This window comes from Melopsittacus undulatus, chromosome 3 (genome assembly GCF_012275295.1).
Source record: "Melopsittacus undulatus isolate bMelUnd1 chromosome 3, bMelUnd1.mat.Z, whole genome shotgun sequence".
Classification (NCBI taxonomy): Eukaryota; Metazoa; Chordata; class Aves; order Psittaciformes; family Psittaculidae; genus Melopsittacus; species Melopsittacus undulatus.
Window position 1 is genome coordinate 117,223,917 of NC_047529.1, and position 23,969 is coordinate 117,247,885.

The following is a 23,969-nucleotide window of genomic DNA, read 5'->3' on the forward strand; positions in this document are numbered from 1 at the left end:
TATCTACCAGAATTAATCATGGGGCAGCAGAAAAAGAACTCTAATTGGTCGGGACAGTCTAGCAGCCATCCATGCTGTAACAGATCATGATGTAAAACCTGGTTAGCCCTTTAAAATCAGGGGAAAAGAGACACTGGGAAATGCTGTAGCATTACACCGGGCACCATGGTGATCTAAATTAAATCTGTTACAACCTGTTCTGATTTAAAATTGCTCCGTTGTGCAAATGAAGGGGGAAAGAAGAAAAGTTGGTTCAGTTGTTCAAAGCATTTTCAGATTCCCAGAGAAATCTTTCATTGATCCTGCCTTCGCTTGTGGGCTCCATATTCCTATGTCCCTGTTTCCTCTATGAATCCCCTGTCTAACTACAGCCAGATGGACATGAGCAGCTTGTGCTAAGGCAGCCACAAAGGCCACCAGCATCCTGGCCTGGATCAGCACTGGTGAGGCTGCACCTCGAATCCTGTGCTCAGCTCTGGGCCCCTCACTACAACAGAGACATTGAGGTGCCTGACAGGAGGATGGAGCCAGGAGGGGCTGGGCTCTGCTCCCAAGGAACAAGGGATGGGACAAGAGGAAACGGCCTCAAGCTGCACCAGGGCAGGTTTAGATGGAGCTGAGGAACAATTCCTGCCCCACAGGGTGCTCAGGCATTGGAACAGGCTGCCCAGGGCAGGGCTGGGAATGGTTGGACTGGGTGAGCTTAAAGGGCTTTTCCAACCCGGTTGGTTCTATGATTCTAGGATTCTAAGAACGTGTTTTACATGGAGCTAAGAACTCTTCCTCCAGTGGTCCAGTATCAGTTCTTGATAGAATCAGCCAAGAACAAGCAATGTCATCAAGTGTCACCATTGTGGTGTCCGTCTGATACAGGGGTAACCAATGTACAGGGAGGTAATACAGAGAAATTGTACAAGGGGGTTAATGGAATTCCTTTGCTTAAACAAAAGTATTGTCTGTCCTAAGTACCTGCCATTGCCACCTTGCCAAGGCATTGATCACTGCTGGAGGGGGAGAAGCAGATGTTAGTTCTATTGACAAAAGCAGATGATTGGTCCTGCTGATAAGCCTGGGAGAGGCAGACTGGGCGACCAAGCCATAAGACCATGACAAAAGCACAGGTGTTTGGTCCTACTGATAAGCGCCAGGAGAAGCAGACTGGGCGCCGACCAGACCCTAAGGCCAGGTCTGAAGGATAAAAGGTGTAAAGAAGAGGAAGACTCATTTACTTCATCCTGAGACCCCTGCCCATGATCAGAAGGGGCACTGCGCAAGTGCAAAGAACCTTCCGGCTCATTATAATACGAAGCAGGGATAGATACTAAATATGTATAGGCGGATTGAGCAACCTCATGTCTACCTATACCTTAAGAGAATGAATGTAAAGGGAGAACAACCCTGAGGGGTGCATGCTTTGGAGGAGCTATCCCCATGCACCTCAGCGCTGAATAAAAGCATACCTACTTTACAACTTTAACTGGTTGTGGAGTCTATCCACGCATCAAAAGGACAGTAAGATCATCCAGTTCCAACCGCATGCCACGGGCAGGGACCCCTTCCACTGGAGCAGCTGCTCCAAGCCCCTGTGTCCAACCTGGCCTTGAGCACTGCCAGGGATGGGGCAGCCACAGCTTCTCTGGGCACCCTGTGCCAGCGCCTCAGCACCCTCACAGGGAACAGCTTCTGCCTTAGATCTAACCTGAACTTGCCCTGGTTCAGTCTGAACCCATCACCCCTTGTCCTGTGGCTGCAGTCCCTGATGCAGAGTCCCTCTCCAGCACATCTCTAAGAGCTGACATGCACAAACTGTGATGAGTTTTCCTACGTGCTGCTCTCTGAACAGTTAAAACCTGTATTATAGAGATGCTCTGAAGTCGGATACTTCCCCCAGTGCCACCACCCACACCCTTCCGGGTGCACACTGGAGACAGTGGGCGTCGGTGAGGGCTCGGAGTGGAAGCCGCAGCAGGGGCCATGGCTGCGCAGCCTGTTGCCATCTAGTGCTGCAGATAGGGAAAAGCAAGAGTTTGCCTTCTGCCCAAGGCTGGGACTCCTGCGAAGCAGCCACCACAGTGGTCGGGGCTCGAAGGGTCCTTTTCTGTCGTAGCATCACGGCTTAACCAACCTGCTTCACTTGCTTGTGCTGCAGCTGATGCGCTCTTGTCCCAAGGAACAAGGGATGGGACAAGAGGAACCGGCCTCAAGCATGCTCTTCCATACAAACACATGGGGCAGAAGTCTCAAGAATCATTACATTTGCCCATTGACAACCAGTGAACCACACAAACGACAGACCTGTGAAGAGGAAGGTTGTACCATCAGCCTGTTTGTTCATCGGCATCAGAGAGGGAAGGGCGACAGCTACAGCAACAACTTCAGGTGGTGCTTGCACCTTCCTGTGTGTCAAAGCTGACCACCATGCACCACACATGTAGGCTTTCTTGGTACCAGCTCACAGACTTCCTGGTATTAACTGCTGTGTCTAAATATACACCAGCATCGTTCTGAATTTACAGTATAAACCAATGAGATCAGGCACTATTTCACACATGTGGGGTTTCCCCCTTCACTCCTGTGTTTATTTCTTCCCCTCGTACACCTCATTACTGCCTATTCCCTTAGCTCCTGTTACGTCTCTTTCAGAGGCTGGTGTTGTATTTACCATTGAGCTTTAGACTGTTGACATGTTACACTGCAGAAAGAAGTGAATTATCATGGATTCAGCTTTCACTGTATTTATCCTGAGCCACTGCTGGTGAGAATAAATCACATCCCCTTGACATGATCCGCTAATGAAGGCGCACAGCCTCTTGCCCTGCTCTCTTCCTGGAGATCCCTTCCTCTGTCCTTTCCACAGCGGAAGAAGCTTCCTAATTCCACACATCGTTCTGCTTAGCAATACTGCTGTTGCCTCATGCGAGAAGAATCAGTTGTGTAACTGCCTTTGCCAGGCTTGCAGGGAGCATTCACCAGGCGAAAAGATGGCCACAGTGTCTTTCTGCTTTCCATTATGTCTCCTGTGTTCAAGGTTATTATGCAATACATTTGCTTTCAGTATCTCTTTAAAATCATTTCTCTTGACATCATGTTTAGAACATTGCACACGTGTAATTTAAATTCATGCAAAGATAAAAGCAGGGAAAAGAAACGAGCTTGTTCGGCTCTCTTGCTGAAAGGGCTGATATTACAGCACTACTGCCTCCAAGGAACAAAGAAGCACCTACAGTTTGACAGATAGTATTTTTAATCCTCTAATTCTGAACCAAATTCCTAAAATAACCCGTGTTTGCAGATTTCCATGGGCTCTTTTGTTCTGAACAATGTCTTGCTTAGCGAGCTATGTCTTATCAATCCACCAAGTACTGGGTGTCATTGTTCACCTCATTCACAATTCATCTTTTAATTAACATTATCACAGGCAAAATTCTATTCTGCTCAGCATCATTTGTCATTGGGATTGGCAGCACAGAAATGAAAGACTTGCCATCTGAATTCATCTGAAGACGATGTAGGAGATGGTGACTACAAACCCACCTCATCCGGCACCGGTGATGATGATGGTGGCTTTAAAAGTTCTATTTGCTGTATAAAAATCACTACGTTGGTCATTATCTGCCAAGCAAACTGATTTAGCCAAATTAGTGCTACTGACACTATAAACCTGGACCCTGCACTTAGACATGTGCTGCATTTGGTGGGCTTAGTGAAGGTTAAAGAGATCCAAATGTCTTTGCAAGGTGATGGTCTTAGACATAGGTATGTAATATCAACTTAATGAAGAAAAGTGCCAGTCATTTGCTTGAACAGTTCAACTCTGAAGTGAAGTTACAACTGCAGGATTGTTTTAGAGAGCACACAAGGAAGTTGTTTAATGCCTTTTTAACTGCACCAGGATATGTACCTTTCACAAGACTTGCCTTTCACAATGATTGCCATAAAACTCCATCGATGTGGGGGAAATTAAATAGCCTTTTATTTCTCTGAGTCTGTAAAGAAAATATCTATCCCTGAAGCCTAGATATGCCACGTTTTTCTATTTATATTTAAATTAACACAGTGATAGTAAATGGACTCCATTTAAGGTATAGTGAAAGCACCAGCAAACCAGACATTTAAAATTCCTTCCAACAACCCTTTATCTTACAGTTTCACCCATTCCTAGCCACAAATGCAACAGGCCCTGAAGATGAGCACATTTAAGCAGTACCTAGCCAAGATGACAATCATTTCTGTAGGCAGACTACCCCTTTGGAGCATGGTCTGCTGTAAGCCCTTTCCCTTTCATAGCTGGGCTTCAGCTTAGCTGCTGCTGGTGGCTTCTGCTGGACTGGCATCGAGAGGCAGCCTTCGAGTGTGGAAGATGCTGTTTTGTGCTGTTATCTAAAAGGAACCATCAGTCCCCACTGTCATAATTAGGATTTGCTCAGTTACGCCTATGTACATTGTGCTTTTAATGGCTGCAGCATTTATTGAAACTACAGGAACCTAAGCAAGTTAATTGACCCCCAGTCAAAGTGCCACTTAGTATTGATTTGAAAGAGATACAGATGATATCTGCATCTTTCATGTGTGTGTTGAAAGCAAGGTGATGCCCAAAAACCTATCAGCTACAGCAGGGAAATGCTATGAAGGTTTACCATTAACCCTGTTGAAACGTTAAATTCTCTAGATTTCTTTCATTTCTAGCTGACAATAGTCCTGGGAAGAGTTAGTCTCTTTGGCAGCAGATAAAAGCAGCCTCCACAACCTCAATTATTGTCCCTGAATTTGAATAATACCTTTGCTTATGAAGTTAATGGCCCAGGCTAAAAGTTATGGGACATTCTACCCAAAGTTATAAACAATGATACCCAGGAAGTTGTTATGCTTATATTGAAATAATGGCTTTGTAGTCTGATTTCTCGTTGGGTCACACACCTTTCTAGGCAAAATAAGATGCCTTTCACACTACTAAACCCCCAGGATGGCTTGTGTCCTCCCTGGAGACATTCCAGGCCAGGCTGGATGTGGTTCTGGATAACCTGATGTAGTCAAAGATGTCCCTGCTCATTGCAGGGATAGGACAAGATGAACTTTGAAGGTCCTTTCAAACCCAAACTATTCTATGATTGTATGATTTTTCCATCATTTCCTTCATGCAGCCCAGAAGGAGAGACAATTAAATCCTACAGCTTTCTTTTACCCTCTGCCTTGCTCCAAAGAAGCGTCATGTGCTGTGTTCCTTAAGCATCGACAGCACATGAATGAGAAGCAGCGTGGGCTTTACTGATCTTCTGAGGAATATATAATTATTTGCTGTGTTCTAAGAAGGATTACTCAAAAAGTGGAAAATTAGATAAAAATAAAGGCAGTAAAAAGATGGACCCTGTATATAATAAAAGCCAAAAGGAAATTACGCTTATTCTTAGACTATTAGGTGATAAAATTAACATCCTAAAGGCCACCCTTTTACCATTCTGATTCCCTCCTCGCACTGGTTGAACCCATCTTTTCCAGTTGTCGCCATCAGTCTTTCCAGACGTGTGCATTCCCTTCATCTCAAAATTCCCCAGAACTCCCAAACGCAGTATTTAAGTGAATGTGATGATTTATAAACCCTTGAGGTTTCAGAAACGAGTGCTTATATAGTATGACTAATATGCGAGTGTGCTGCTGCTGCCCCCTGATGCAGGGAACATTAAATCTCTTTAAGAGTAGCCAGACAATGGCACACAGCCCACCTTCTCTCTTATATTAATATATATGGCCATAGATGTAATTGTTAAGTGCTTGGACAGGCATAAGATAATGTTATCTCCCCTGTGTAACTCACTATTTAAATTATGAGTTGAGAGGAGAAAGAGGAAAAGGAAGAAGAAAGAAACAGAGTATCAGCTGTGAACTGGGAATCACTTTCAATGCACAGTTTTGTTGTAAGTTAGTACCATTTGGCAAAAGGAACATTTATGGCCACTTTTGGCTAGCACTGCAGGCAATTACAACTCACCTTGTCTTTCCTGCCTGTTTATTCCCCTGCACTGTCTACATTTGGGAGTGTAAACTGGCCTGAGCACAGACTTCCTCCTAGGATTTGCTGGGACAGGCTCCTGCAGGGTAGGTCCTCAACTCTGTGAAGGCTGATGGTGGGTGCAAGGTGGAAACAGCATTTAGCTTGTGTGCGATGCTTAGGTCCACACAGCAATCCCCCAAGGATGATGTGGTGTTCAGCCCTTGGCATGGCTCAAGCCGCCACTCGGGTGCCGTGTGGTTTAGGCCCGGCTGTAATTACAGTGGTGCGGTGCTGACACACAGACAACAGTGGTACAACAGGTTTTCATACAGACCTCGTCAGAAGCAGAGCCTGTATTAGCCATAATGAAACAAATTATGGAGGGCGGTTGTTTGCCTTGTGAGGGGTGACTGTTTTGCCAACTCGCAGACCTGAAGCACAGTCACACTGAGCAAGGCTGGGCTGCAGGGCTCAGCTGGGGTGGAGCAGGACCCTGGAGGAGCCAAGCAGGGTGATAGCATTTATAGCTTCTGCACTATAGTAACATTTGTCTTAAAGCTGTAGTTGCCAATTTGAAGTCAAACACACAGGTCGAGAGAGGTGATCCTGCCCCTCTGCTATGCTCTACTGAGACCCCACTTGCAGCACTGTGTGCAGTGATGGTGTCCTCAGCATAAGGACATGGAGCTGTCTGACCCAGTCCAGAGGATGCTCAGGGGCTGCAGCACCTCCCGTATGGAGACAGGCTGAGAACATTGGGGCTGTTCAGGCTGGAGAAGAGAAGCTGCATAGAGACCTCAGAGCAGCTTCCAGTGTCTGAAGGGGCTACAAGGATGCTGGAGAGGGACTGTTCATCAGGGACTGGAGCCACAGGACAAGGGGTGATGGGTTCAGACTGAAACAGGGCAAGTTCAGGTTAGATCTAAGGCAGAAGCTGTTCCCTGTGAGGGTGCTGAGGCGCTGGCACAGGGTGCCCAGAGAAGCTGTGGCTGCCCCATCCCTGGCAGTGCTCAAGGCCACGTTGGACACAGGGGCTTGGAGCAGCCAAGGCCCATGTCCGTCCGTCTGTCCGTGTGTCTGTCCGTCCCCCCATGGCCGCAGGGGCCAGACTACACCTCCCATCGCCCCCCGCGGCCGTGACGTCACGGCGGGGCGGGGCGGAAGCGGGTGTCCCTGCCTGCGCGGCCGGGCCCGGTTCCGGGTGTCCCTGCCCCGGCGGCGGCGGCGGAGCGGGGGGGGAAAGATGGCGGCGGAGCTGGAGGCCGAGGTGCCGGCCATTGACAAGAGCCTGCTGGAGTGCTCCGCTGAGGACACTGCTGTGGTAAGCGGGGACAGGAACGCTCGGGGCGGACAGGGAAAGGAGCCGGGGGCCGCGGGGCCGGCGGCCGGGGCAGGGCCGAGCAGCGTCTGGCCGCCCTCGGCCCGGTCTTGTGGCCGGTGTCGGTGTGGAGGCAGTGGGGTCCTTCGGAGCGCACAGCCGGTTCTTCCTGGTGTGGTGGTACCCTCCAGGCAGCAGGGCCGCGGTGGCAGCGAGGCCGCGGCTCGGCACCTCGGTCCTCCGCTTGGTCTCCTTGTGTAGCAGCCGGGATGTTCGCTCCTCATGCCTCGGTTGTTGTCTGTTCGCTTCAGTCGTGTCTTGGTGTCTGAAGGTTTCCCCTCCGCAGGTTATTGAGGTCGATGTGTGCCCGAAAATAAGGTTTTGTAGCGCTGAGTTTATAGTGTTCTTCTTTCTTGTTGGGTATTCTGGATGCTCTCCTAACAAAGGGTTGCACTGGGTAAGCTTAGGGCTATTGGAATGGGGCCTTTGTAAAGGAAATAGTAGTGAAATTGACGTAATGTTTGAAGTAATCTACTGGTGTTAATATACTTCTCTTGCCTCTATAAAGAGTAGTTGAAAGTGAAGTAAGGGTGAAGTTTTCAGAGAAACTTTTGTTTCTGGCACAGATGCCAGCTCTTTGACATTTGTGCATTTGAGGAACTGGGTTTATGTATTAAAACACTGGGACTGCTCATGTTCTTATCTGTAGGTTAGGAACGTGAAGAACTGCCTGTGTGGATTTCAATGTGAATTACAGTGAGTGCTTTCCAGAAGAAAATGTAAGATAGTGTTAGACCGGATGATCTCCAATGGCCCCTTCCAACTTTAGCCATGCTATGATTCTGTGCTGTGTTAGAGTATCTTTACATTGCAGACAGAGGTGTGATCAGATGGCCAAATGTGCATCCTTAGCTATATCCTAGCTTGTTTACCTCCAGGATTAGGCTTCTTTCTGCTCAACAGCAAGCCAAATAGTTAATGAAGCACTTCATAAAGTAGCCCAAACTAAGCTCAGACTGTCTTGTTGTGAGTAGCAGGTTATTTTTGGGTCACACTATAGATAAGCCCAAGGCAAATGTGCAAAAGTGGAGCACATTTAGGAATTCACTACAGGTACAAGCACCAGCTTAAAATTGGTCACTTCATTCTCATTTTTATCCTCTGTTATCACTAGCACAAGCTATAATTGGCTTATTTGTATTACATGTTTTGTTCTCCTAGTATCTCTTTATTTTAGATGTGGATTTAATAAGAAGCCCTGATGGACCATTTGGTCAGTACTTTTCCAGGGCGGTCAAAAACTGCTGCAGGAGAATGAGGGGAGAGGAAGTGACAAGGGATACACTTCCCTCTTTGGGGAGAGTGGAACATTAGCTTTTCTTCCGTGTGACTTCAGGTTGCAAGAGGAGACAAACACCAATTGAAAGCTTGCCTGAATACAAAATGCTTTTGTTGAAGCAGAGATTGCTGCGTTTTGAGTAGTTTTGCTGGAGCCCAATGCCTCCTAGGCAGCACAACAGACACAGGCAATTCTACATGCACAACAGTACTTCTGTCTTACCTTCCTGTTTCCTTGTCCTAGTAGCTTGTACTTCCTTCTGATGTTCCTTGAGCCAGGAGCTGATTTTACACACAGTTATGTGTGTAGAACTGGCTCCAAAAGAGTTTAGGTGTGATGACTTTCAGTGTTGCCACACCTAACTTTAGGCAACTACTCCCAGGGTTTTTGGGGATGGGAAAGCTGTTTACCCGAGGAACAAGATTTTTCTCTGGCTAGGTATTTGTCTGAGCTTGTAGGGTAGCTAACGTACACGCTGGATGTTCTAGGTAGAGCTCAGTCATGTATTGCTGAACTTAAAAGCTGAAATTAAAGGTACTTTTTTTTTCTGAGGAAAATGCAGGTGTAATAACATGTGCCCGAGAAAATAATCTAAAAATGATCTTATGAAATGGAAAACATAGAAGAGACAAACTCAGTTTAACTGGTTCCTGGTGGTAGGAGACACTTGGCACAAATGGTGAAAGGAGAGGGAAAAATGAATGAGCTGGGGGAAAAGCAGTCGTGAAAACCTTATTCATTTGTGTGGAATTCTCTGGGTCCTGGTGAGATTATCTGGATGTGGCTTTTTGGCAACCTTTTCCCATGGACTTCCTTGGAAAACAGGTGGCTGAATAAAAATAATTGATCAATACAGAAAGGTTTAGTAGGTTGCTTAGGATTTTAAGGATTCAAACTTAAGGAAAGAGAAGTGAGAGGAAAGCATCTTAGTCTACTAAGGGCTGTGCTTACAAATAAGTTGTTTAGTTTTTTTAGTGTCAATTTCTGCTTTAGAAAATGTAGTTCAGTAAATTAATATTAATGATCAGTAATGAAATTAATATTAGTGAACAATATGTTAAAGAAAAACCAAGGGCTAAGTGCTGTGCTGCCTCTGGCTGTATCCTAAGGAACTTACTACAACCATTGTCTCAATCATAACTTCTTTAGAGTAAGTCATAAATAATTCAGAGTAAATCAGGCTGTAACATTTGATTACCAAACCCACTTGTTTTGGTCTAATTAATTCTTGGTTTCCATGTACAGTTTTAGTTTGATTCCAAATTCTTGTTCTGAAGTTGCCAGGGGGTATCTGGTTGTCATATTTACAATGAGAAATGGCAGACTAAGGCTGTTTATGTAACACAGGATTTAATCAGTGCACACTTGCACTATGGGCTTGCTCCCAGTTGTTTATTTTAAAAGCCTTGCAACCTTAATTTACAGTTTGAACCTTTATAAAGTTGTAATCCATAAGGCAGACATAAAACAAATGTTGTCCTAGAGGGTTGTTTTACTCTGTGTATATTCAAGGGGAAGAAATGCCAAACAACTACTGGCAAGAGCAGGGAGTTTTTCAGTGGCTTATGGCAGCTGCAAATCTTTGTCTGTTGGCTTTTAAAAACCTTTGTCAACATTGTCTTTTACAATTCATTGATTAAGAGAATTGTGGTGGGTTGGTCCTGGCTGGACACCAGGTGCCCCCCAGTGCTGCTCTGTCACTGCCCTCTTGAGCCAGACAGGGCAGAGCAAATACACCAAAAGGCTGTGGGTTGAGACAAGGACAGGGAGAGACACTCACCAGTTACCAGCACAGGCAGAACAGACCCCACTGGGGGACATTAAATTGTTACCGAGCAAACCACAGCAGGGGAATGAGAAATGAACCAAATCTTAACACACCTTCCCCCCACCCCTCCCTTCTTCCCAGGCTCAACTTCACTCCCGAATCCTCCATATCCTCCACAGGAGACAGCTCCTGCATGAACTTCAACATGAGTCCTTCCCATGGCTGCAGTACTCAAACTGCTTCAGCCTGGGTACCTTCCATGGGGTGCATCCTTCAGGAACAGGATGCTCCAGGGTGGGTTCTCTTTGGGGTCACAGCTTCTGCAGCAAAGCTGCTCCAGTGTGGGCTCCTCTGTCCACAGGTCATGCCAGGAGCCTGCTCTGCTGTGGGCTTCCCATGGAATTACAGCTTCCTTGGGTATCCCCCTGCTCGGGCATAGGGTCCTCTATGGGCTGTGGGTGGAAATCTGCTCCCCCATTAACCTCCATGGGCTGTGGGGCACAGCTGCCTCCCCATAGGCTGCACCATGGGCTGCAGGGGGATCTCCACTCTGGAGTCTGAAGCACCTTTTTGCCTCCTCCACGGACCCTGGTGTCTGCAGAGCTGTTTCACAATTGCTCAGGTGTTTTTCTTACTTTCCCTTCTTTAATCTGTTATCCCAAAGGCACTGCCACCATCACTGATGGGCTCAGCCTTGGCCTGTGGTGTCTGTCCTGGATCCAGCTGCACTGGCTCTATTTGACTTAGGGGGAGCCACTTCTGCAGCCCCCTGCTACTAAAACTTGGGGCCACACAAACCCAGTCCAGGAATTCATGGTTCTTACATCACACTTGAAATAGGAATTCAGATAAGTTATTTCGGTGGTAGGAGAAACCAAGTCCCTTTAGTTTTCATAGGTGATGTGCTGAAATTCAATGAGAGGGACCGGTACCTAATGCTGTGTTTGCCATTCTGCTTGTACGTTTGTCTTTGCCTGCTCCTTGCCAACTCCAGGCTTCTGTTCCTCCTGTGTCCCCAGCTGGCAGCATCAGTCTGCACTCCAGAGAAATGCAACCAGCATAGTCCGGGCCCTATCCTAACAGTCACTGCTAATCTTGGACGTTTTCCTGCTCATGCATCCCAGAGGAAAATGTGTAACAATTTGGTCTCTTAAATCTTGTGGTTTTGCAAAGAGTTTTGTGTGTCAAAAGGATAAAATGTGCAGGCAGGGAAACTAATGATTCCTTTCTTAATGCCTTTGTGATCATCTACATTTCACACGTAGAAGGAAGCGTGCCTTTCTAGCTTTGCATTGCCTGTTTAGATTGAGTTAGAAACTGTAAAGTCATGATGCTGTAAAGTCTTGATGCTAGAACTGTGATTGGTATTTTTATTAACAAGCAATTTGTGTTCTTCTTCCTCTTCATTTGAAAGAAATGGCTGCAAGCAAATGACCTTCAGAAAGAAGTATACCAGCATCTGGCCTACTATGTACCAAAAATTTACTGCAGGGGGCCTAACCCTGCCCCACAAAAGGAAGACATGCTGGCACAACACGTTCTGCTGGGACCAATGGAGTGGTACCTCTGTGGTGAAGATCCTGCATTTGGTTTTCCAAAGCTTGAGCAAGCGAACAAACCTTCCCATCTCTGTGGCCGTGTTTTTAAAGTGGGAGAGCCTACGTATTCTTGCAGGTAGGTCGGTTGAGCATTGTGAAGTGTTTGGAATTTGGAGGATTTATGATTTCAGGGAATGCTTTTCAACAAGAGTACATTGTCCTCATGTGTCCTGGGCTTAGCAGGAGCAGTCATTTTTTATCCTTCTTAGTAGCTGGTGCAGTTCAAAGTAACCTTGCAGTGTTTCATGACAGCTGGAACCAGGGGAAAACGAATGCACTATGGATCTGTAAGTGGAAGAATATGAATTAGCAAAATATTGAGTGTTTTCTGTACAAAAAAAAAAGGAAGACACTTCATCAGGGACTGCAGCCATAGGACAAGGGGTGATGGGTTCAGACTGAAACAGGGCAAGTTCAGGTTAGATCTAAGGCAGAAGCTGTTCCCTGTGAGGGTGCTGAGGCGCTGGCACAGGGTGCCCAGAGAAGCTGTGGCTGCCCCATCCCTGGCAGTGCTCAAGGCCAGGTTGGACACAGGGGCTTGGAGCAGCTGCTGCAGTGGAAGGGGTCCATGCCCATGGCAGGGGTTGGAACTGGATGAGCTTTAAGGGCCTTTCCAACCCCAACCATTCCATGATTCTATGATTTAAGTGCATTAATCAGAAGTGGGCAGGTTTGTGTGCATGTTATTGAGGTGTTTAATAACAGCTGTCAGAGCTGATCCTGTATTTTTGACCATTTTCCATGACCTGTTCAACCAATCTATTGGATGCTAAAATGGGAATACCAGCTTGTTGTTTCATCCCTACCTCTATCTTTAGGTCTCTCTAAAAAAATACCATTTGACTTGAAAGGAGACAGGAAACCACTAACCAATTCCAAATAGTTAAAAAAACCCTTCAGTTTTAAGCCAGTGTATTCCTAGCTGTATATCCATTACCTTATCTTCTCTTTCCTGATCTGCCTGTAGTTCAAGTTTAGTTTGTACCCTCTCTGCCACAGATTGTTCTTGTTTTGTGTGTGGTTTCTACCACTCTTTCAGACACTTGAACACTTGGTGGGTTGGCAGAGAGAGGGTTGTATCTGTTTCATTGCAAGGTTTTGTTTTTCTGGGTTTTCATCCCCTTCATTTAGGGGATGGAAATGATCCTAGGCAAATTTTGCTGTCTAGTAGCCTCCTCTTCCAGAAACGTCATACCTTATTGGCCTTTCTCTCTGAAGTTCTGTTTCAGGGTGGACTTGAGGTGGTTTACTTGGTAAGGTACCTTTTCAAGTAGAATAGGGTAGGGAGGATGAAGACTTTCAAGAGGCTATAAAAAGAATTTCCAGAGCTTCTTTAGTACCTTTTTATGAAATCTGGTCCTAAAGAACTGGAAAACCAGAACTAATGTTTTCATTTAAGTCAAGTTGCAGCCTAGAAGTAATATGTTAGTGAATGAATTCTCTTCATATGTACTAATGAAAACTGTGGGAGTTCTGTTAATTTCTTTTAAACACCTGCTTTTTCAAGACAAACAACTCAATATATCATCCTTGGGAATACTGTCAGGTATGTTGAAAACAGAATGGTGCAAGCCATTGGTGTAGAATTTAGAGAATGAGTGAATACTATTTATACTGAGGGTCTTTGAGTAGAAAAAAGATTTAAATACAGCAAAATAATCATAATGTCGTTGTGGTTAGAAGGGCTGTCTTTGTAGGCCATCTTATCCAATCTTCTGCTCAAGTCAGGCTCAAAAGTCATTACAAAATATTTTTGCTGTTGCTCTTATCAAGGTAGAGTTTCGTGTTCTTTGGATGACAGAACACAGATGTAAGACTGTTCATGTTTCCTGTTGTGCATTAACAGTTTTCTTTGATTTATTGGTGATATTTGAAAATTACCTGCTGTAAAAAGTGTAATTAAAGGCAAACCCATTTGTTTAACACTGCCTTTTTGTTGTTGTTCATTTCTTGGTGTTTTCAGGGACTGTGCAGTTGACCCAACTTGTGTGCTATGCATGGAGTGCTTTCTTGGAAGTATTCACAGAGAACACCGATACAGGGTTAGTAACACTGCTGGAATATGTGTTGTAGTCATTAATTTTGCATGTGTGTCAAATTCCTTATTTAAGAATGTAGAATTCCAAAATGTTGGATGGACACAACGTTTGGAATTCTGTCTGCAATAATCTTTCAAGAACTTGAGTGTTTTGATCCGAGTGTAAGTTCTGAAAGTTGACACTTGAAAGTACTGAGCAATTGCATTTTATGCACACCAGTTAAGCTTACAGATGTGTGTTATCTCTAAGATGTGAATTGGATACAGCATTAGAGCTGGTTTTTTACTTGATTTCAGTGTGATGTTTGACTGTCTTTAAAGGAATTGAAAAACTTTTAATAAGAAACCTTTTACTTAAAACTAGGGCTTTTAAACATCTGAATTGTTACCAAAATCTGTGCAATAGCAGTGTTTTTGTTTGCTTTTGAACATAAAATAGAAAACTAAAACTGTAGATGCTGTTTATTTTAGTACTGCTATTAGTAGTATAGATGAGTTTAAAAAGCCCTGCAAAGAATACCTAAGAAGGCTTTGGTGTGTTTTTAAACTAAGAAGCTGAGTGAAAACTCAATGCAGCCTTTCTGTAGATCAGTTTCTGACAATACTGCAGTGCTGTTAATGTCAGTCTGATCACTGCATGCTTACACTGAGCTTTAGGGTTTAGGGAAAAACAAAACCCCAAACCCCAAACAAAAACCCAAAACAAAAACAGAACCCAGAACCCCAAACAAGAAACCCAGCTCAGTTTGCTGCTATGGGCACGCTTCTTGGATGTAGGTTTTCAGTTTGCAAGTGTAGTGAATTAGCAAGGCTAGGTGGCATCCAGAAGTGCAAGTGGATGTTCTTTCCAATGCCCATCTGTAGGGTGTACCTGTATATACAGAATGTACCTGTATGGCAAAAATAGGTGCAAGTGGAATTCTTTATAAATCAGTTAATAGTTGTGGTTCAAAAAAAGTATTATTACACTTGTTAATTTGAGGTGGTCTTAGCCTTAAAATAAATGGTACTAAAACAATGTCAATATATCATTACAGTTTTCAGATACTTCTTTCTGTGCTTGCAAAGACTTATGTGAACAGTGTGAGTTTTGTCTGTAAACTCCTTTCACTCAAAGCAGCACATCTTTTGCTTGCTGTGTAATAGTGCTATATGAAACAATTCAGCTTTGTTCAGGTTACAACTGAGAATCTGGAGTAGTGCAGATGGCATTGCAAGTCATAGGGTCAAAACCCCTGATCCAGGAGAGCCCCACAGCCCTCAGTTGGGGCAGCATGGAGGGGTTGGAAGTTTGGGTGATTTTGTTTGATTTTTGTAGGGTTTTCTTTTCTTTTGGCATAAGCAAACTGATGAAGTAGAAAAGCTTTCAGCCACTATAGAAGCAGACATATTTCCACTGGTCTACTTTAATAGGGTACTGACTAAAGCTTCGTCATGCTTTTGTAGTTTAGCTATGACTACACATGTAGTGTATGACTACGCATGTATGTGTATGCATACTCACATGAACTGCTTTGTTGTAAAATAATTGTAGATGACAACATCAGGTGGAGGAGGTTTCTGTGACTGTGGTGATACAGAAGCTTGGAAAGAAGGTCCTTACTGTCAAAAGCATGAAATTAACACTTCGGAGACTGCAGAAGAAGAGGTAATAACAGTCAAGGCATTGTGTTTCAAAACATCAGCTCTGTATATATATGTGTATATATAAATCATTCATATGAAGTTATTTTCAGTCTCGTATACCATGCACAAGAGGTGGGAAGAAATTGAGCAGTAGTATTCAAACCTTGCTGTGTTAGTTAGACAAAATTAGTGTCTAACTTAAAGAGTTATTTAGAATTACATTTTCTACTTAAAGGCTTCATTCTGTATGTTCTTGGTTGCCTCTGCAGCTTTAGTTCTGGTTCTTTGTTCTTCTGTCCTATTCTGAAAGGTGAAGGGAGTCTGCCACGTGATGAAAACCATCCACATGTGATCATGTGCATGAAGAAGCCAGGTTAAGCTGTCTGTGCTATTTGTGTTCTGATTCTTACCAAAGCCAAGTGCACAGGTTTTTAAAATCAAAGCTACTTGCTGTTAAATGAAAGCCATAATGGAGATACAGAGGTCTATAAAAGCTTGTTTGGTGGTGGAGAAGGTAAATAGACAACAGTGCTAGTACAGGTGAACTGCTGACTGTCAAGGGCCTCCTGGAGATTGTGCAGACTGAAGTTCTGAAAAGATTGTTGTGACCATTTTTATACAACAGAAGCTGTGGTGAAACACAAAATTAGGTCCTAGGTAATCATAAACCAGGAACTGGGCTACTGTGAAACGCTTTAATTGGCTAGCAGTTACACATACTTCAAAATATCAAATGAGGAATTGAGTCAGTGACCCAGTATATGCCAGGTGACCTGCAGGGCACGCAGTGTTCCCTTTCTAGCTTCGTACAACAGGGACTAGTTGCTCTGAACATCAAACATTTGAACTAGTAGAAGAATAATCCTTTCAGAGGAGACTTTTAAATGTTTCTTATTCACACACAAATCCATTGAAATGGATTGGAAGGAAATGAGAGTAGTACCTGTACTCTACCTGCATCAGAGTTGGCAGTGGTTCTCATTTGCTGTTCCAAAAAGTGGGCTTTGCAGACTGAGGCAGCACTCTTCTTCCTTCCCTTCCTCACTTCAGTTCCCCACCTGCAGCAGCAGCAATTCTACTCTGGCAGAGAGAGGAGGATGAGTTTGTAGTGGCTGCTGCTGATGTCAAATGGAGAGCACCCTGGAGAGTGCAGCACAAAGACAAGTAGTCCACATACAAAAGCGGAACAGCTCGCTGTAAATGAGACTGAGACATGGGGAGATCATTATCCCAACCCAAAGCATTCTATGATTATGAAATGCATAGATATATGTAGGCATTCTATTATTCATATACCACAGCATGTTAGAGATGTGCAGCATCCGTCATGATCCCAGTGTACTGGATGTTGCAGAAACTTGGATAGATAATACTTCTTGCCTCTCAATGCATGTATATAAAACAAGGCAATATATACATATATAATATACATATATAATATATATGGCTGTATTCAGCAGTTTACTAATATTGGTAAGTGGGACAAAATACAGTGATTTCAGATTCTGTTTTGAAGACATTGTGGAAAAAGCAGATTTTCTTACAGCTGAGGCTAGAAGATCTTCAGAACTATGTTAGAAGGTGGGAGCAAAGACAGCGAAAATGGAGAAGTGAGTGGAAATTTGAGTGATTAGAGACAAATTAACATTTAGGTATTGAATGTTGGATTACTGCTTTGGCAGCTGTCAGTGAAGAACTGGAAGAAGGAAACTGGATGATTCTTGACTCTATTTCTTTCAAATGTGAAGTCATTTAGAGCAAGTCGTTGAAGACGCTTGCATCATCTGACAGAGAGGTGCAAATGTGACTGTTTTGGTTCTGAATTTCGTTTAAGTTCCCAATTGCTCTTTTTATTTATTTTCCAGGACCCTCTTGTGCACTTACCAGAAGATATGGTAGCAAGAGCTTATAATATTTTTGCCATCACATTTAAATATGCAGTAGATATATTAACATGGGAAAAGGAAAACGAATTGCCTGGCCTAGATATGCTGTAAGTATAGTCCTTGTCTTCTGCCTCTTAAAGGTTTTCAAATACTAACAATAGCAGATGCAGTTTTAAGTACTTTTTCTGCCTTTCCTAAATTGTCAGGAATATTTTGCAGACAATGAAATAAAATAATCATAATAATTTGTTTTCTTGTATTTTTTGTGTGATGATGCAGCTCATTTCTTTCCATACTGATGATGAAACAATATCCTTGTGATACCTTTGTTTTCTTAACATTGAAAGGGAAGTACTAGCAAAAAATACAACACTGTAAAAGAAGTGGCAGGTTAATTTTTAATGGTCCAAGTTACTGAAATTCTGATGGAAAAAGGATTTTGTACTTTTGGTGATCCACTGACAGATTTTGAAGCATTCAGACTGTTTAAGTGGATTGTAGCATCACAGTTATCACTGATTCATTTGCTATTATCTTTGTGTTGTGTAAGAATGCTGTGTAACTAAAGGATGGGAATCAAAAGATTGCACTGAATTATGTAAACTTAGTAAGTTATGGCTTTGAGGATTGTGGAGTTTCAGCTTCTTAAGAGCCTGCCAACATTTTGTTGTCTAATAGTACTTTTATGCCATAACAGGGAGCCAGGTGTGGTAAAATAACACCACTATGGGTGACATCTCTCAGAAGCTATGGGGACTGCATTGAGCACAGCTGCACTGGAAGGCAAAGCATTCTTCTTAGTAGGAAAATATCAAGTCATAATCAACAAATTTTGACAAATAATACTCAGACTTAAGTGTTGTCTTAAGTTTTCATTCATTTGGGACTTAATTCTGCAGGAAAGATGCACATTCCTGTAGAAGTTAGGGGTTGTCAGATTGAGATATGTTCCAGTGTAGCAAAGGAAGCTCAGGCTTGGGTTAGAAAACTTGGTTAACCTAGAAGTTTGTCTTTAAAATTGCATTACTTTGAATTATCTAAATTCAATCCTTACTTTGAAGTGAGAAGAGTGACACTTACTACTGCATGCTGTTCAATGATGAAGTCCATACCTATGAACAAGTTATTTATACTCTTCAGAAGGCTGTCAACTGCACGCAGAAGGAAGCTATTGGTTTTGCAACAACAGTAGATAGAGATGTAAGTAAATGTATTGCTAGAACTTGTGATTACACTTACCCTAATGTTGATTTGATATGACTATGTTTACTTTAGTTTGTTTTCCCAAAATGTGGTTAATGGGTTTGAGCCCTGTGTGTCAGGTCACCCTGAAATACCTTATTAACTCATTGGCTAATCCAAACCAGACCTAATACTGAGTATATCTCAGTGTTACTGAGTGTAACCGTATACCAGTAAGCATTGGGAGTGTAGATAGCAGGGTGTATCTTGCTGCTGTGTAAAAGACAGGTAGCAGATTTAGCTCATCCCTTACTGTACACCAGGGAGCTGATGTTGAAAGAGCCCCTCTATGTGCTCCTGAGCGTTGGAAATGCTTCTCAGGATAACACCAGTCAACTCTGAGGGATTAAATCCTTAATTGACTGCTTTTGCTCCAGGGCTTATGGAAATATTTGTGTTTGTTTTGGTTTTCATTTCATTTTCATCATTGTCAGATGAGAATGGCAGGAAGAGATAATACATTTCATGCAGTGTTTAGCAAGAACAATGAGTTCAGAATCACTACATGCTGAATGTAATTTTAACTAGTATGTTGGTGTCAGCTGTGTTTGCACTGTGGCTTGTGTGCCTTTTTTCCAAGAAAGGGACAATTTCTGGGGACAACTGCATCTTGTTATTTGTGCCATAGGCCTCTAAGCAGCTGCTCTGAAAGTGAGTGGCCTTTTTATATTGCTTTGTTGGCTTGTGCCTTTTTGGGGGGCTGCTGTGGGGAGGAAGGCTCTTCCAAAATGGCAAGGAGAATTGCCATTTTGGGTTGTTAAATTACCTCAAGGATGTCAGTAGGAAAGGAAATACAACCACTTTATATCATTTAACATTGAACTAGACTTTGGTTTTGTATTACCACTGCTCTGTGCTATCAGTAACCAAAAGATTCCCTATTGATCTCTGAGGATGTGCTGACTTGAGCATGTGCCGTGGATTGTAGGATGCACTTTGGAGATTGTTCCCTTCTGGTGGTCTCTGCCCTCATCCTAAATATGAATCCTTAGATACGTGTACATATCTAAAAGAAATGAGAAGGTTATGCCTGAAACAATGATTTGGCATCAGACCAGATCTAAAATCTCAGTAAGCTATTCTGTCTATAATACATTAGAAATCCAGTCAACTGTTTTAATGTATGTGCTAACAGTATAGAAAGATGGGAAGCCTTTCAGTTTGGAAATAAATCAGGTGCTTTATTTGTATGTTTAGAAGACCAGTTAGCTTTAGTATCTGCTTTTTAAAAGCTTTGAAATGCCTAAAGTATCTTTAAGTTCTGCCCGAACTAATGATTGATACATTAGTACTAAGGATAAGTTTTCAGTATTTGTAATGTGTGATGGTTGCATCTTAGTGCACGCAGAAGGTGAAAGAAAGAGTGGTTAACGTGTGTCTGAAACTGTTACTGTATCTCTTATACTCATGTAAAACAGCATTTAAACTCCTTGTTCAGAACCTGGTGGTAACGTTACTCCTTTACACATTTCAAGGGACGTAGGTCTGTTCGGTACGGAGACTTTCAGTACTGCGATCAAGCAAAATCAGTCATAGTGGTAAGTAAAATTGTTTACTTGTTTGCCTCATCTTTGCCTCAGTATGCATAGTAGAGGTATCAAAATACAGGTTGAGGCTCTGGTTTTGTTTGTCTACTCTGGTCCACGCTGCAACCAAAATCAGTTCCTAAAAAGAAGTTCCTAGATGCCTTTCCCCATCAGTAAACAGAGTGTGATCAGGAACTTCCAATGTCATCTTTCAGAGCTGCATGTCAGTGCAAATCAGCGAAGTTAAACTCTTCTAGTTTTACTCCTATAGCATGAAGTTATTTGTGTCTTTTCACAGGTAATGGAAATTGCTACTGATTGAATCCAAGTGTGAAACTACAAATACCCTTTCATTTTGTGTGTGTGTATTTATACGTGTGTGTATGTGTGTGTAATATGTGTACGTTACAAAGTTCTTCTATGGAAGAACATGGCAGGAATGTTTTCCACTTAATTTTTCTTGAGCTGCTGCAGTGCAGTACTTAATCACATGAAATAGAAATGCTTTCTGTATACTACTACTGCTGAAAAACAAGTACTGCAACTAGTTACTGGCCTTAAGCTTATTTTGACATTAACATATCTGTCAAGATAAAGTTGTGCAATGTTTTTAACTTGCCACCTATGCAAAGAACAAAGGGGTTTTATGTGTAATATCCAACTATTAAACTTTTGAACACAGAGATATGGGGAAATGCTTTTTCTTGCTTTACCTCTGTGTATTTCATTTGTGTTTTTGAAAATAGCCCATGGGCAATCAGTTCCTTTCCTTGGTGTGTGACTTGCATGTCACAGGAGGAACAAATGTGCATGGCTGTGTTAGGTTGCATGGGCCTGCTTATCAGTAAAACGCAGCAGAGCAGTGTGTACATTGATAAGAGGCCAAGAGTGGAAAATGGATTGGCCTAAATATGTTGATACTGCATAAAATAAGGTCTTTGAAATATTAATAGGTTAAATAAAGCTTGGACTTCCTTGGTTTTGTTGCTTCCCTATGTAGGTGTTGGTAATTAGTATATGTATTGATATTAAAATATTGAAATTAATCATCTGAGTGCTGTGTTCCTATGTAAAATGTATGCTAGTCCTCACTTAAATATGCATTACATCCCTTTGCCTTTTCTTTTTAAGAGAAATACCAGTCGTCAGACAAAGCCATTGAAAGTACAAGTTATGCATTCGTCTATTGTTGCCCATCAGAGCTTTGGTCTGAAGCTCCTAACGTGGCTTGGCAGTGTTATTGGATATTCAGGTAGGCAAACTTGAACTTGCTTGAGATAAGTTAGAGAATATTTGTGAGGCAAACTGAATTCCTAAAGCAGTTTAATCTGCTTCTTTCAGATGTGTAATATGTAAGGCAAAGCTATTAATAACTTGTCAGACTTTGTTCTGTTTTCTTCTGCTGGAGTGCTGCTCTGAGCTCTAACTTCCATATGAAAGCACTTCCAGTCTTGGTCTTCTCGGGTACTGTTTTATGTTTGGCTGCTGTTGAGCAGGAACTGAGAATCACTGTTAAATGTTGGATGCCAACGAGCTGGTTTTTTCAGTCCCTACTTGTTCTGAAATGGATGCAGGAAGCTGAAAATAACCTGATTAGATAAACCAAAGCTATTCAGAAGTATTCCACCTGTAAGTGTTAACAAGAACTATCAGAAAAGCATGCTCAGCTGTGATATTGCATATATGCTCTACATAGGTTTCTTCAGAGATTACATGTTTTATTATCTTGATAACTGAAAAACCAGCCAGGATTCCAGGTGCAGGATCTCTGAATTATGTCATCTTTTTTGAAAGATAAGTAGTTTATATTGGTGTAAGCTTATTTTTAAAGATAAATCAAACTCCTGGAGAGTTATGGTTGCAGCTTGTTCAACTCTTTGCCAGTGTTGCTGGCAGATAATAGGTATTCAGAGAAAGGAGTGACATAAAGATACTTAATTTCTAAGGTAATTTTTCCTTTCAGTGTAAAGTGTAGGCAGGCACTGTCTTTCTCATATTCCCTAAGCCTAGATTTGTGCCATGTCATTGGTGCCACATGTCAAAGTCACTAATTTTCAGCACTAAATTACAGCTGTAAAAAAGTAAGTTGAATACGTTAATGGAGTATCAAAGTACAGATGAAAGCATTGAGTATATGCTTTGATTTGTGTGTGTGGTGTTTCTGAAATCCTGCAGAGTTCACTTCATTAAATGTATTGTCCTTTATGATTCACAAGGGCAAAACGAAGGTTTGATGGTAAGCAGTATGCCTACGTTTTGTCTGTGACCTGCGTGCTCAGCTACTTGAACTGCCTCACACCTTGTGATGCAGACTTGCAGTGTTCTCTGGAGCCTGGTTTTGTGAAATCCACTCTTTACAAGAGTTTGTTTCCCTTAGCTTTTTAACAAATGCCCCCAGACTCTAGATTCAGTTACTGTTTGGTGTGCACTTGTAGCCAGGATGGCCAGTAGTATCCTAGCGTGTATCAGGAGGAGGCCTGAATAAAGTCTGAATAAAGTGAGAAACCTTACTATGGACCTTTGTCCCAAGCTTGACTAGCACATTCTTTCTAGCAAGAGTCAGTCCTTCAGCAATAAGTATCTGTTGTACAGTAAAGTAGTTTCCATTGATTTGTTACCCTTTGTAACAGTAGTTGGAATTGAACTCTGCAAGGCAGAAATAACCCCCAAACTGCTGTAGGAGTTTACAGACTGTCTAGAACTGCTCATCGTATGGTACACATGGCACTAAGCCACTGTCAGCCTGAGAGAAGCTGAGGTGGCTCAACAGAGAGCAGAAATAAGGGCTGATACATGTAAGTCCTGGAGCTGTGTCAGTGAATACGTATCACCTGCAGCACAAAGCGAGGTTGAACACTCTCTGAACACGTCTGTGTTGAGTTCTGTTGCAGAGGCAGGCTTCCTTGCAAGCATATAATTATTTACATGGTCATACAATAACAATTATTACTGCTTTCCAGTAGAATAAAAGAGCTTTAAAATAATAGCAGCTAGTAAGTGTAAGCTAAAACCCACATGAGTGTACGAGTCATTTCATGTATGAATTCTATTTTCCTTTTGGTAGGACTCTCAACAGGAAAAATACCTTAGAAAATTAGCCTGTTGTATAACTATTCTATCAGTAAGCAAGCAGCACTTTGAAGAAAGCACTATGTTATTTGCTAACTTTGAAACAAATGGTTGGTTGTCAATTTTCACAAGGTTCCAAATGTTCCATGAGATTAGTGTGAAACTTGCAAGGTATAAAATATGTGTGTTTCTCCTGGCAAAATCTGAGCAGTGTTACTGTGTTGGCAAGGAAAGGAGGGTTCTATGGCATCTACCGTGTCTTAAGAAGATTCCAGTATGTCAAAATGCACAATTTTGTGTCCAACTATAAGTAACTTTCATCATTTCTCTTCATTAAAGATGGCCTTCGTCGAATACTGTGTCAGGTTGGTTTACAAGAGGGGCCGGATGGTGAAAATTCTTCTCTTGTGGATAAGCTGATGCTGTATGATTCCAAGCTGTGGAAAGGTGAGTTTTTGCAAGCCTCTGGAAAATACTAAAGAATGCTGTGCATGGAAGTTTTCCCTTTACTGTAGCTGCTATTATTCAGTCATTTTTACTGTGGTGTGTTATAGGCAGAATTTCCTGACT

At 42.7% G+C, this 23,969-nt stretch overlaps 1 protein-coding gene across 4 annotated transcripts in view; it reads left to right on the forward strand.

The window, feature by feature from the left end:
* The first annotated feature begins 7,179 nt into the window (after nt 1–7,179).
* UBR2 (ubiquitin protein ligase E3 component n-recognin 2) overlaps nt 7,180–23,969 on the forward strand; it is a 46,939-nt gene continuing 30,149 nt past the window's right edge. For all 4 annotated transcript variants that reach the window (XR_004549449.1, XM_034060461.1, XM_034060463.1 and 1 more), the window contains exons 1-9: nt 7,180–7,310; nt 11,829–12,088; nt 13,976–14,054; nt 15,585–15,698; nt 17,542–17,669; nt 18,624–18,762; nt 20,280–20,342; nt 21,462–21,582; nt 23,739–23,846. Coding sequence is in view for 3 of the 4 variants with exons in the window: in XM_034060461.1 (XP_033916352.1) it covers nt 7,233–7,310; nt 11,829–12,088; nt 13,976–14,054; nt 15,585–15,698; nt 17,542–17,669; nt 18,624–18,762; nt 20,280–20,342; nt 21,462–21,582; nt 23,739–23,846 (1,090 nt within the window). In the remaining variant the exon portion in view is untranslated. The remainder of the gene's footprint in view (nt 7,311–11,828; nt 12,089–13,975; nt 14,055–15,584; nt 15,699–17,541; nt 17,670–18,623; nt 18,763–20,279; nt 20,343–21,461; nt 21,583–23,738; nt 23,847–23,969) is intronic.